The sequence below is a fragment of the Ricinus communis genome, chromosome 8 (genome assembly GCF_019578655.1).
Source record: "Ricinus communis isolate WT05 ecotype wild-type chromosome 8, ASM1957865v1, whole genome shotgun sequence".
Lineage (NCBI taxonomy): Eukaryota > Viridiplantae > Streptophyta > Magnoliopsida > Malpighiales > Euphorbiaceae > Ricinus > Ricinus communis.
The window spans coordinates 14,223,741-14,236,902 of NC_063263.1; the positions used below are offsets into that span (position 1 = coordinate 14,223,741).

Here is a 13,162-nt window from a genome sequence, read left to right on the forward strand (position 1 = left end):
GAACAAAAGAGTATTTACCATTGCAATCCCGTTTTCAATCGCCCCATTAAATTATAACCTATAGTTTTGCCCCATAAATTTTACTAACAGAGTTATCTTCCATGGTCATTAATAAGGGTGGACACAAAAAGGAGCCATTGAAGGCTAAAGCCCCATTCAGAGTTAAGGCAGCTGCACAACACTTAATGCGGATCAGTCAAAGGTAATTCATTTGTTTTATTCATCAATTTTATACTAATTGTTTTTTTTCAAAAAAAATTAAAATATTTTAATTATTTATCACTTTTAAATACAATATTAATTTCTTTTACTATTTTACAATATCTATACAAGGATAAATTATTTTAATTTAATAATTTTTTATAGTTAATTTTATTCAATGTTTTCTTAATCCGAATGAATTACTAAACAGTTAGTATGAAATGTAGGAAATATTAAATTTATGCCAAAGAAGATAGTTCAAAAGCATGACTAATGATTAAAAAAATCAAATTTTTGCATGTGGTAATTTTGTTCAATTTCTTTTGTTTTTGGTAAATTTAGGTAAAAAGAAAAGCTTAGCAATTACAATAACTTTTGATGGCCGGTAAGAATTAAGTGATGTGATAAATACATACCCAAAATTAAAGCTCAAATTAGTGTCATGTAAGGTGTTTTTGGTGTCCATTTTAAAACTAGTTTATGAATAGATTTGAGAAGGTTCAGAATATTAATTCAGTGAAAAAGACAAATGGATTTAATGCGGCTTTGAATATTTGTACTTTTTGGTATTGGATAATCTGAATGGAGAGGATGGGCGCATGAACATGGGTTTGCAACCCAATTAATGTGCAAACATTAATGTCAGGCTGCAATTAATAGGAAGATGATTAATATGTATAAATATTTTATATTTTAATATTAGATAAATATATAATTTATTATTAAAATTAATAAATATGTATCAATTATCTATAGGTTTGATATATAAGTAAAAATATTTATTAAATTTAGACAAAAAAAACTTCATCTAAAAATTAGATAATCTAAGAAAATATAAAACTTACGTGTCAGTAAAAATACAAAAAATATATATATATATATATATGAAACCGATGGCAATTTGAATATCTATTTAAATTTTATTATGTCAAATTAGATAATATCTAAATTGATTAGATAATTAATATAAGTAAACAATTAATATGAATAATACAACACTCTAAGAATATTAGAAATTTTATAATGGAATTTATTAAGAAAAAAAGAAGTACATCCTCTTAGGTAGAAGTAAAAATATAAAAGTTACCCGTGCCTTAGCCATTGTGATATCTAATCTAATCATTCCTAGCCGTTGATGTACGCCCCATAACATGAGTTTGGTAAGCTGTCAGCTATAAATTTAAATACCACATTTGCGAAGTTGCACCTCAATTCACATTCCCAAAAATCAAAACCACCGGCAAGAAAAACTGATACACACAGAGTTGGATAATTATCTTCTAAATCAATGGACTTGGGAAGTGTAATTGAGTTTCTTGATAACAAGACCATTTTGGTCACTGGTGCAACTGGATATCTAGCAAAGGGTATATATGCCCTTTCTCATCCCTCCATTTGCTTAGTACAAAGCTTTTATTAGGTTTAATTACTGACAAGTTTTCTTTGATGGGTGTACAGTTTTTGTGGAGAAGGTACTGAGAGTTCAACCAAATGTGAAGAAGCTTTACCTTCTTTTAAGAGCCGCAGATGCTAACTCTGCCATGGAGCGCCTAAATAAGGAGGTACAATATCTGACTCGCAATGTCAAAAGATGCTATCTGTCTAAGTTCTGCAGATTTACAAATATTATAGGATGTAATTTCTCTTGACAATTTTTCTTGGACGACAGGTCATAGGGAAGGACTTGTTCAAAGTTCTAAGGGAGAGATATGGTGCAAGTCTGAATTCCTTTGTATCAGAGAAGATGACTCCTATTCCTGGTGATATCTCTCGTGAAGACTTAGGGATTAAAGACTCTAACTTAAGGAATGAGATGTTGAAAGATATTGATGTGGTGATTAATTTTGCTGCCACAACCAACTTTGATGAAAGGTAAGTATAAGGATTATTACTTTTCTCTTTTTCACTTTTATTAAATTCTGTTAAGTTCTTAACATATATACAAACTAATTGAAATTTCTTTTTCTTTTATCTGTTTTTTGGGGGTTATGTAAATGAAGATATGATGTTGCACTAGGAATCAATACACTGGGAGCTTTGCATGTCTTGAACTTTGCGAAGAAATGTCTTAAAATCAGGATGCTCGTCCATGTCTCTACCGGTACTTACAAAGTTTTTGTCATATAAACATGGTGGGAACTTACTTTTAAGCTGTTCTTTAATTCTTGTGTTTTTTCTGTCAGCTTATGTATGTGGAGAAGATACAGGACTTATACTAGAGAAGCCATTTCCAATGGGTGAAGGCAAGAAGGGTAACAGTAAAATAGATATCGAAGAAGAAAAGAAACTAGTGCAAGAAAAACTAAATGAACTTGAATCAGAAAATGCTTCAGAGAAAGAAATTACAGCAATCATGAAGGATTTTGGCATCGAAAGGTATTAAGTACTCACTTTAGTACGATTTCAGTCAATAAAGGTTAACCAGACCTGGTAAAAAGTAAAATAAAATTAAAAATGAAATCAGTGATGTCGGTTCTTTTAAGGGTATAATTCGATTAACCTAATAATGATCTCTCCTAAGTACATATCAAAAAGTAATTGTAATCATGATTGTTAAATAATCTTGATTTGATTCAGTCCTTAAACTTATGTTTTTAGATAATAAATTTGTAATCTTACTTGCGAATAGGGCAAGGGCGCTTGGATGGCCAAACACTTACGTATTTACAAAGGCAATGGCAGAGATGCTTTTAGTGCATATGAAAGAGAATTTGCCTCTGCTTATTATAAGACCAACGATGATAACCAGTACTTATAAACAACCATTTCCTGGTTGGATTGAAGGTGTCAGGTATTTCTTTTTTCTTTCTAATTTTGTTGTTTGAATCTCAATGCCTTATCCTAATGTAGGCTAAGATACCTTAATCAATAAGAAATTGTCAAATAATTAAATATATTTAAATATAAAAAAGTTTTAATTTTAGTTATAGATTACCAACTAGAATATTAAAATACTGAAATAATCCAGATAGTATAAAAAATTCATATTTTTCTAAAATTTATAAATTTTATAATAATTATTTTTCCAATTATAAAAATGGTATTATTTTTTAGAAACTTAATTTCTTTCATACATTATTTACTTATACATAACTAATCATATTTTCATAGTAATAGAAATTTTTTTGTAAGTAATAACAATTATAAAATATTATTTTGATAGTCATTTTTCATAAGATTGTGATTCATTTTGCACTTACAAATTTTATTATCTTTTATAATATAAATTATTGATTTACGTAAAAGTAATTATATTTTTATAATATTATAAATCTTTCATAAAAACTATAAAAAATTATTTAATTTATAAAGTTACAAAAGAATTCAACCAATTACTAGTCACTCTTAAATATAAATTTTAATTGATAAGATTAATATATTTATAAATTACCTATAATAAAAAAATAATTTAATTAAATTATTTTTTTATTATAAAAAATGAAATGGAGATTCAAACTTGAAATCTCTATCGAACTCGACAAAGTTCTCCCATTAGGTATTTGACCTGGTGATCAAATCATTTTATTTTAAATAAAGTAACAGTAGAAGCCACATATATTTAATGGGTACAATGGCAATTCTATAACATGTGTTCTCTTGACAGGACTATTGATAGTGTAATTGTGGGCTATGGCAAACGAAAAATTACATGTTTTGTCTCTAGCCCTCGATCAATTCTCGATGTGGTAAGCTAATCTCTGCCATTTATTATTAGAAACTATACAGTGTACCTGGTTTATGAATAAATTTATAGATTTTTTAGCTGTTATGTTCCTTATTTTAATTCTGATTCTTAAATGATGAAACTGTTAACTTGTTAAATTAGTTGCCCAATTAATAAATTAACCTATAAAAATTGTAAAGTATGTTATCTTTAATGTTTAGTTTAAAATGATGATTTAATTAGTTAGATCAACACTAATTTCATAAAATTCAAACTATTTACTAAGTTAGCCTAGTCGATTTTAATGTATAGATAAATATCTGACAACTAAAGTAACCTAAATAATAAGTAGAAGTAGGTGATTCTTAGCTACATCAAATCAAATGTATATATCTCAACCAATAAGAAAATGATATGTATATATGAGTGTTTTATATTTTTACATTAAATGATTGACACATGTTTAATTATTTAAATTAATAAATATATATCGATCATCTATTAGTTTAGTATATAGGTGATGACATATATTTAGATTAGACAATCAAAAATATATATATCTATCTAGGGTGTATTTAGAATTGCCGTTGAGTGTTTAAAAAACAGATTTATAAACTTTTTGATTTAATATCCGTTATTCTGTTTCCGAGGAATTGACATAACATAAGAATTTATGATTATTTTTTAACTTTTTTATAAACTGTTTTCTTAAACATTTATTTATCTGCTTTTTGCGAAATAAATTTTTAAAATTTAAAAAATCATCCAAAATAAAAATTAATATGAAACTCAACCTTATTAATCAGATGCACTGCTAGGAAAGTCTTATTACTGTTGTTGCTGCTATTTTCATTTTGAATTGGCGATTTTGCCAAAATTTTCATATTTTTAATAAATAATTGTTGGGAAAAAAATGTTCTATACAGATACCAGCAGACATGGTGGTAAATGGTATCATTGTGGCCATGGCGACTCGTTACCAGAAGCAATCTTCAGAAATTATTTATCAAATAGGATCTTCATTGAGAAATCCTTTAAAATTCTCAAATATTCATGATTTCGCCTATCGTTATTTCTCTGCAAATCCATGGATTGACAAGGAAGGAAGTCCAGTAAAGATTGGCAAGGGCATTGTTTTGAGCTCTATGACCAGTTTTCATATGTATATGGCTGTTTGTTTTCAGCTTCCATTGAAGGTTCGCTGTGATCTAATAAATAATTAACTTTAATCATAATTAGTAAAAGAAATGTGCATTCAAATAGGACAATGAATTGAATTTGGACCAATGATAAAAGACTGTAGTAACAAAATATAGATACTGCACCACAATTTACAGAATATTCTAAATTATTCATGCACCTTAATATGTATATATATATTAAGATGTCATGCATTCTTCTTTTCTTTTCCTCTTACTATTATCATGTTAAATAATTACTTGTTTATTTCCAATTTATACTCTTTCCTAGGCATTCGAATTAGCAACTATTTTGGTGTTGAAGGAATATCAGGACAAGTATAGGCTTCTGGATCGAAAAGTAAAATTGGTGCAGAGATTGGTAGACCTTTATAAATCCTATCTGTTCTTTGAGGGCATGTAAGAGCACTATTCTTATTCCTTTTTGTTCATTTTTTTTTTTACTTGCACTTATGTTTATCTTGATTACATAAGCATCACTGTTAACATGTAAAAATTTTGCCTTTAAATTTGTTTATAGATTTGATGATACCAACTTAGAGAAGCTAAGAACAGAAGCAAGACTGAGAAGTCTTGAAGTTGAAGAAATGGATGAATTCAACTTTGATCCTACTACCATCGACTGGGAAGATTACATGATGGGTGTTCACATTCCTGGTCTAGTTAAATATACAATGTAAGAATCATTGCATCAGTTGAGGTTTTGGAGGTTCAACATTAAGTTAGAGCCTTTAAAACCAGTAGTAAATTATTTGGATATTCATATCATTTAATTGTATTTTCCTCTTCCTTTTCTTTTCTTTGTTTCATTTGAGTGGAAAGGCACATAGTGTGCCACTGTTTAGTCTTGTGACCTCTTTCTATTCTTATGATCATCATCATCATCATCATTGTCAAGTGTTGTTAGAAATAATTTATGGATGTTTCTATAAAAATTAACGTTTTAATAATCTCTGTGATATGCCCTGAAATATTTTAATTTCTATCACAAAGGAATGCCAATGTCCTCCAACGCATCCTCTTGTACCACAAGTCGGTTATCTCATTTTAGGCTCAACTCTTTCTATTTTCCCCGGTTACTCTCTTTATTCTCTATATCTTTCTTTTTCTCTTCCTTTACTAAACAATAAAACCTTTTACAAAATAACCCAATAAGAAATAAGAAAGATGTTAAAGAGTGTATGTATATAATGGCATGGGAGGAGCTGGCACAAGGTTGCTAGTTAACCTAGCGACCATGTGAAAGCTGACCTTGCCAATATAGTCTGCGAAACACTACATTGGCAGGGCCAGCAGCAAGTATAGTATTGCCTCCCATGAGAGGCTATTTGTTTTTGTCTTTCGATCGGCTATACACTTGCACAGAAGTGGACAGTCATTTTTTCGTTAAATTTAAATATATCTAAGAAAATTATTTAATATATGCAAAGCGTTTACTGGAGATGCTCTAAGAGCAAAGCGGCTTTTATTGTATAATGGCTCGTACCCTATCAACCTTGTGATGAAAAAAAAAATTAATTGAGGAGTATTAAGACAATCATTAGAATTTAGACTTTAGTAATTATAAGGATATGATATTAATGAGTTGTTTGTTTTGTTATACCTTTCTCAGGTTTTGCAATTGGCAAATACTTTGATGTTGCAGAAATATCAAGATATTTATATGAATCTTGATAAAGAAAAAAACAAAACAAAACAAAACCAAATTGGTGATGCGATTAATAGATCTTTATAAACCATAACATTCTTTCGAGACATGTAAGAGCACTTCATCCATAGCCCATATCTTATACTTTCTTTTTCACCATGTTACTAATCATATTTATAAATCTCCCATTTGTTTATAGTTTTGATGATACAAACAAAGAGAGGCAGAAAATAACAAGGAAAGAGACAAGTCTTGATGCGTTAGATGGGTGGTCTAAGTTTGATCCTACAAAGATTGATTCAGAAGATTACATGATGAGTATTCACATTTCAAGTTTTATAAATTTTCCATGAGAAAATGGGTGTTCAAAAACTGGTTTGAATTTTTTTTTTAATAAAATATATTAATTTTTATAATTTTTTATAAACTAATTTTCTTAAACCTGCTTTCGAGAAATATATTAATTTCCCTGCTTTTTTCCAAAAGCAATTCTAAAAAATTTCCCACCTCAGTGTCAAATGCCCCTAAAAGCTCCATCAAGATAGCTCAATAAAGACATTTCCAGGGCACAAAGCCTATATTTCCCACATGGATGGCATTTATATGTATTGCTTTTGAAGGCATTATAAGTACAACTTTCATGCCAGAAGTTAGGACTTAGATTATTTTGAGCTATTGCATTCCTACGTACAAGATTGTCAATATAAAGTATTTAAATTGAGGAAATAAAATAAAATAAACTTTATGGCTCTATCAGGAAATTCATCCACACCTTATATTTTAGATGTCTTCTATATGTGGATGTATATGCTTCCTGGTGGCAAGAAAAAGATATTATCCAAATTCAAATTCCTGAAAGACTATACAAAGCTGCTGAAGTTTGCTGGAAGGGAGTAGGTGAAACCAAAGTTATATTCCGGATTTATTATTAGAAGGAAGTATTTCAGTATCCGGTTTCGGACTGTTCCAGATTATTTATATCATTTAATTTTAAATCATTAAAATACAACACTATAAAATTATTACCCATAATCTAATTAAATAGCATATTAGAAAGCAACAAGTGTACATATACTCAACTTTTTATTATTATAGAATTATAATAATAAAATCTCTTTCTATAACATAACCACCTAAATTATAAAATATTATTTTATGAAACAAAACCATAAAAATCAAATTACATAACTTTTAAATTGTTATTATTAAATAATATAAGATTAAATTATAAAAAAATTATAATTTAATGAAAAGAAAATATAGTTAAACCATATACCGCAAGATAAGGTAATAAATAAAAATAAATAGATGATTATTTGAAGTTTTAAATTTCATTTTATTTTTATTGATAGAGAGAAAAGAGATTTTATTATATTAAAGACAAGTGTTACCGAACTACTTAACTCAACTCAATAATATATATTTTCTCTATAAAGTTGCTTCATTTCGATCTATCTCGTTAATCACAGCCGGAATGACAATTTCAGTCCAATCTCGGTCATTCCGATCTAAAATGGCCGAGATTTTGATTGATATGAAACAAAAAATATTGTATTCCGTTTTTCATAATAAAATGATACATCTCAGTCATTCTGAGCGGAACAGAATGAAACTCATTCAGAACAACAGCCTCTCACGTCAAGAGAGTATGTGTGTTGAGGGATAGTTGCACAAAAAGTAATAAAGTTAATTTCTGATGGCTTAATTTGCAACAGCAAAATTCCTCAAGTCTTCTTTCCCAATGCCATCTCTATCAACCCATGTGCTATACAGGATGTAACGCTTTGACCACATACTGGAAAACTCATTCCGACCCAATGATTTTTAAAATTGGAACCTATGAAGTTCAGAATTTCAGTAGTTCCCCATGCCTGGGAACTGTATAAACTTACAACAGACATGCTCAAGCAAGCTTTCTCAGTGTACACGTAGCAAGAGAGATACAACTAAGAAGGAGATGTGGACCTTCCTTTCCTTTTACCGGTCAGTGTTGCAGGTTTATTCTCTGAATGCGGAAAAGATTCTTCGCTGTCAAGTATATCATTGTAACCTGTGATAGAGTTTGCTTTGGAGGGGCTCAACAGTATCCTATCCTGATACTCAGTTTCAAAAGTTTCAATGTTCATCTCATCTTTGTCAGGTGCATAACAAGCACTTGACCGGGTGATGCAGAGCCAGCTTTGTGCAGAATCCTCATTTCCATCACCTGCTATAGGTACATGCCATGATCCCTTTTCTGATTCCTGAAATCAAGAAAGAGTTATTAGATTATAATTAATAAAGTCGGCGTTGATCATTTGGTGCCAGCAACATTAAACAACACACCACATATACCAAACAGACCATGCTCATGCAGCTTACATACACTTAAATCATAGTTATTAAAACTGGACAAGACAACCAGTTGAATAATGCCATTGCTAAAACCGATTAAATTCATGTAAAAGACACAGAATAACTAAAAAAAATGCAATGACCCACATCAAACATGATTGAACCCTGTTCAAGTCAATTTTAGTATATAAAACACTGAAAAGAAATACTGCTTGGCAGTTGACACTACTTAATATATGTCAATGCATGTTGGCATATGCTAATTTTCGTAAGCAATAAAAAATTATCCGAGTTGTAGGCAACTCTCAACAACATTTCTTTCTATCAAAGGTGAAATATGTAATCCTCTTAGTCTTATGATCATGTATCATTCCAAGTGCAACTCAATAATACAGTGACGAGAAAAGACAAGTTCTAGAAGCAGCGAGCATTCAGTTATGGACTAACCATGCAAGAGTTCTCATATAGAAACAAGTTTATTGTGAAATAACCAGTAACACACTAGTGAATCCATTGAATTCCTTAAGCTCATATCCTGATTATTAAGTATGAGAAGCCAAAGAAATAGAAATCTCATGAGCAATACATGCCACAAGCCAAAACAATGTTTGACCATATGGTACCTGGATCAGGACAGAAAATGGAGGTGGCATCTGAAGTTTCAGCTTGCCTTTCACAAAGGTATATCGCACCTGCAAGTCAATCCATCATAGACTGTCAAATATCAGTAACGAGAGAATATACAAGAACTATCATGATGCAGCATGCATCTAAAAGAAAAATATAGTAAATTTAAGAAGGATAATCTTCAGACTGGCCCAACAAGAATTTTGCTTTAGATTTCTAATGCATATTAAACACTGTGATCAAGATGGATGCTCAATGTTGAAACAGAAATACTTTCCCAATGACACCAACATGCACACAATAGTTTGTGAGGAATACAAGTTAAAACTATTCTTACCCTTCATCCTGCAACAGACACACACATCAATACAACTACAGTAGAAAAACGTGATAAGCAAAGTTCTAATCCCTAAAATATGGAAATCAACTTATCAACTAAATAATAGCTATATTTGACACTGTACACTTATTGAATGCCAGAGCTGCATAAATAATTTCATAATAAATATAATACTACAATATATTAGAAAATATCTATCTGTAATATAGTGCCTGCAAACCATAATTCACCACAAGATCATTTCACAGATGGAATATGACCTGGTGCTTCTAATTTCAAAATTGACATCTTGAAAATCTAAGATGCCTCCTGAAAAACGTGTCTGTTACTGCGGAGACTGAGGTAAAAGATAGGTGCAGCTTAAAATTTAAAAGCAGACACATTCTTATTGGTTTGCAAATATAAATCAGATTTATTGGAAGAACTGAGATTAAAAATTAAAAGAAATTTACAAAACAAGTATTGCATTAGAGAACAGAGAGAGTGAGAAACAACAGTTACATATGAGACCAGATTCTTAGAAACGACATACTTGATGCCTTTCTTTCCACTTGAGAAAGAAGCTGCTTCCTAAAAGTTCAAAAATATGATCTCGCATCTCATCATTAGTGACGAGCAGACACTTCAGTTTTACAGCAGCATAAAGCCAATACCTGAATTTTGTTTCAGAAAAACTCAAAAAAAAAAAAAATTGTATATCAAAAGAAGAACACACATAAGGTCTGGTCCAGATGTTTATACCAGTCATCATTGGAACCATGAGGGGTTGTGTAAAGAATGTCTTTTTCCGTCCACTCCTGAATCAGGTTTCTCTGGGAAGGATTTTCAAGGATTGCCCGCACCCGTTTATTATGCAAGACAATAAGTGGCCATTTTCCACTACGATCATACAGTTCTTTAACAACAGCATCAAGCTACAATAGAGCAATTTTGAGAACAAGAAATATACTGAAATATTAAACTGAAGGTGCAACAGAAACAGGCTAAATAGAATGGAAAAGAAAAAGATCCACAACAGAAAATTAACAACCTGAGAAATGCTAAATCCGCCTTCTGCAAAATTTTGCTGGTAGAGTCCAACATTTGCTCCATCCACTATTGCATCATAATCAGCATTTTTGTCCAGCCAATCCTGTGGTAGAAAGTATAGAAAGAAGAAAATTACCATGAAGATTGCAATTTTTTTCCGTATGTGAAGTAATTCACGTTTTACTTTCATCAAGTCAAGCGAGAAGAGATCCGTTACGACTCAACTTCTTTTTAGAAGACAAAGAGGATCCCTTAACTATTAAAATAGAATTAATAATAAATATGTATAATAGTCTATGGTCTTTTTAAACCAGCATATTTCTTATATCCATGCATTTGAAGAAGCAAAGGAGCAAGACAAAACAATAGACACTGGACACTCATACTGCAAACCAATAAAACCAGGAATAACCTCTATCACCATCCCAAATAATAACACCCACTAAAGCAGATGGTGCATGTCATTAATAATACTACTGACATTATTATGTAATAATAAGCATGCCAAAACAATCAACTAATGTAGCAACACCGAATCCCCAAACACTGGTATTTATTTCTTCCTGTATCCTAAAACAATGGTCTTTATTTCTTCTACCCTTAGGAGAAAAGGACATAAACAAGTAACCTCAACTTTACTCACCTGAAACTCACTAAAGTTAGCCTTAACCTCCCTTTCCATAGCCAAACCTGCTAAAGATCCTGCAAACCTCTCAGTCTCCAGATCATCAATATCAACACAAGCCAAACTCTCCCCACAACAACAACATCTTCCATCCATATCCATGTTTCCTCTCTTCACCCCCCACTTCCCCTTCTCAATCCACCCAAGCCCATGCCACCCACCTCCATTCTTCACAACAGCCTTTCTCACCAAACCCACATCCAATTCCTTCCCATTCACCTCAAAATCCTTAAACCAATCCTCAACTATTTTTGCAGTCTCCTCCTTAACACACCTCACTGTTTTCCTCAATTTCTGCAAATACCCATAAACCCTCTCCTTATTTTTAGTCTCCACACTAACTTTCAACAATGCAGCAATCTCCAACTCCTCCAAATTCATTCCCATACTAACAATATGATCCTCCACCTCGTAAGCCTTAAAAGCTTCTAACTTCTCACAAAAACAAAACAACACGGGATCATAAGTCCTCAATCGAGGTAATTGATTATCAACCAACATATTTTTTATCAAATTAAAAGCATAATCACCATCCCCTTTAGCTGCAGCAAGTCTAGCAATGGCAGTAATTGAAGCTTCATTACGTTTGATCCCAGTAGCCACCATATGTTCAAATATGTCAAACCCATTTTGTAAAGCAAGTTCCTTTTCTGATGGGTCATTAAGAGAGATTGAGCATAGGTAAAGGAGAGTGTTATAGTGATGTTGATTGAGTTGGGTTTTATTGGAAATTGCGGTTTTGTAAAGAGATATAGCAGAATTGAGATCTTTTGATTTTGAGTAAAAGTTGAGGTTGTAATTGAATTGGGATTCTGGGGTTTGGTTCTTCTTATTGGGTTTCTTTTTTCCCATTGGAGCTGTTGTTGTTGTTCCAGTGGCCATTGGTGCAACTTGGAAAAAAAGAAAAAAGAGATTGATAAACCCTAAATTCAAAATTGATAAAACCCCAGAATCCCAATTGACAAGTCCAGTACATGATGGTGGAGTGAGAGAGAAAAACGACATTGTCGTTTGGGTGATTAACTATTTGGAATGCTTGGGCTGAAGTCTAAAATCTAGAGAACATATATTTAGTTCAGCCAGTCGTATTTAGGGCCTTTTAAATTTAGGTTGGGCTGAAATTTAGATTTTTTAAAGATCAAATTAGATTATATTTTGAGCTAATTTCAAAAGGCATAATTATATCACATTGCGAACATAGTAATATGATCTAAGTCTATAAAACACAAGTCTTTTTTTATCTATACTGGATATATATATCACTATAATAAAAAAATACATATGTACGAGAGTTTTGCATTTTAATATTGAATGATTGCCGCATAAATTATTTAAAATTAATGAATATATATTAATCATAAGAATCTAGACTAGAAAAAAACTTTTTGATGAATTAATATAAAGTCTTAAAACTAGGTCGGTTAGACTTAGTCTA

At 31.0% G+C, this 13,162-nt stretch overlaps 2 protein-coding genes across 2 annotated transcripts; one reads left to right on the forward strand and one right to left on the reverse strand.

The window, feature by feature from the left end:
- The first annotated feature begins 1,388 nt into the window (after nucleotides 1-1,388).
- Nucleotides 1,389-5,961, forward strand: LOC8277590 (fatty acyl-CoA reductase 3). Its single transcript, XM_002529010.4, has 10 exons — nucleotides 1,389-1,568; nucleotides 1,660-1,763; nucleotides 1,871-2,073; nucleotides 2,202-2,302; nucleotides 2,385-2,577; nucleotides 2,831-2,992; nucleotides 3,806-3,887; nucleotides 4,792-5,061; nucleotides 5,336-5,463; nucleotides 5,585-5,961. Exons 1-10 carry the CDS (start codon nucleotides 1,490-1,492, stop codon nucleotides 5,742-5,744), a joined length of 1,482 nt encoding a protein of 493 aa, XP_002529056.3. The 5' UTR covers nucleotides 1,389-1,489; the 3' UTR covers nucleotides 5,745-5,961.
- Nucleotides 5,962-8,193: 2,232 nt separating this feature from the next.
- On the reverse strand, nucleotides 8,194-12,747 carry LOC8277591 (proteinaceous RNase P 2). The gene is made up of 6 exons (XM_002529011.4): nucleotides 11,686-12,747; nucleotides 11,044-11,145; nucleotides 10,755-10,927; nucleotides 10,546-10,666; nucleotides 9,670-9,738; nucleotides 8,194-8,955 (listed from the first exon to the last, which is right to left on the reverse strand). Exons 1-6 carry the CDS (start codon nucleotides 12,730-12,732, stop codon nucleotides 8,659-8,661), a joined length of 1,809 nt encoding a protein of 602 aa, XP_002529057.2. The 5' UTR covers nucleotides 12,733-12,747; the 3' UTR covers nucleotides 8,194-8,658.
- Nucleotides 12,748-13,162: the final 415 nt, after the last annotated feature.

Bases quoted from the DNA above. Each gene is read 5' to 3' on its own strand.
- LOC8277590 (XM_002529010.4), top strand. From the start codon at position 1,490: ATGGACTTGGGAAGTGTAATTGAGTTTCTTGATAACAAGACCATTTTG. The intron at 1,569-1,659 runs GTATATATGCCC...ATGGGTGTACAG, and splicing joins AACTGGATATCTAGCAAAGG to TTTTTGTGGAGAAGGTACTG. The intron at 3,888-4,791 runs GTAAGCTAATCT...TGTTCTATACAG, and splicing joins CTCGATCAATTCTCGATGTG to ATACCAGCAGACATGGTGGT.
- LOC8277591 (XM_002529011.4), bottom strand. From the start codon at position 12,732: ATGTCGTTTTTCTCTCTCACTCCACCATCATGTACTGGACTTGTCAAT. The intron at 10,928-11,043 runs GTTGTTAATTTT...GCTCTATTGTAG, and splicing joins GCGGATTTAGCATTTCTCAG to CTTGATGCTGTTGTTAAAGA. The intron at 8,956-9,669 runs GTACCATATGGT...TCTTGATTTCAG, and splicing joins CATTTTCTGTCCTGATCCAG to GAATCAGAAAAGGGATCATG.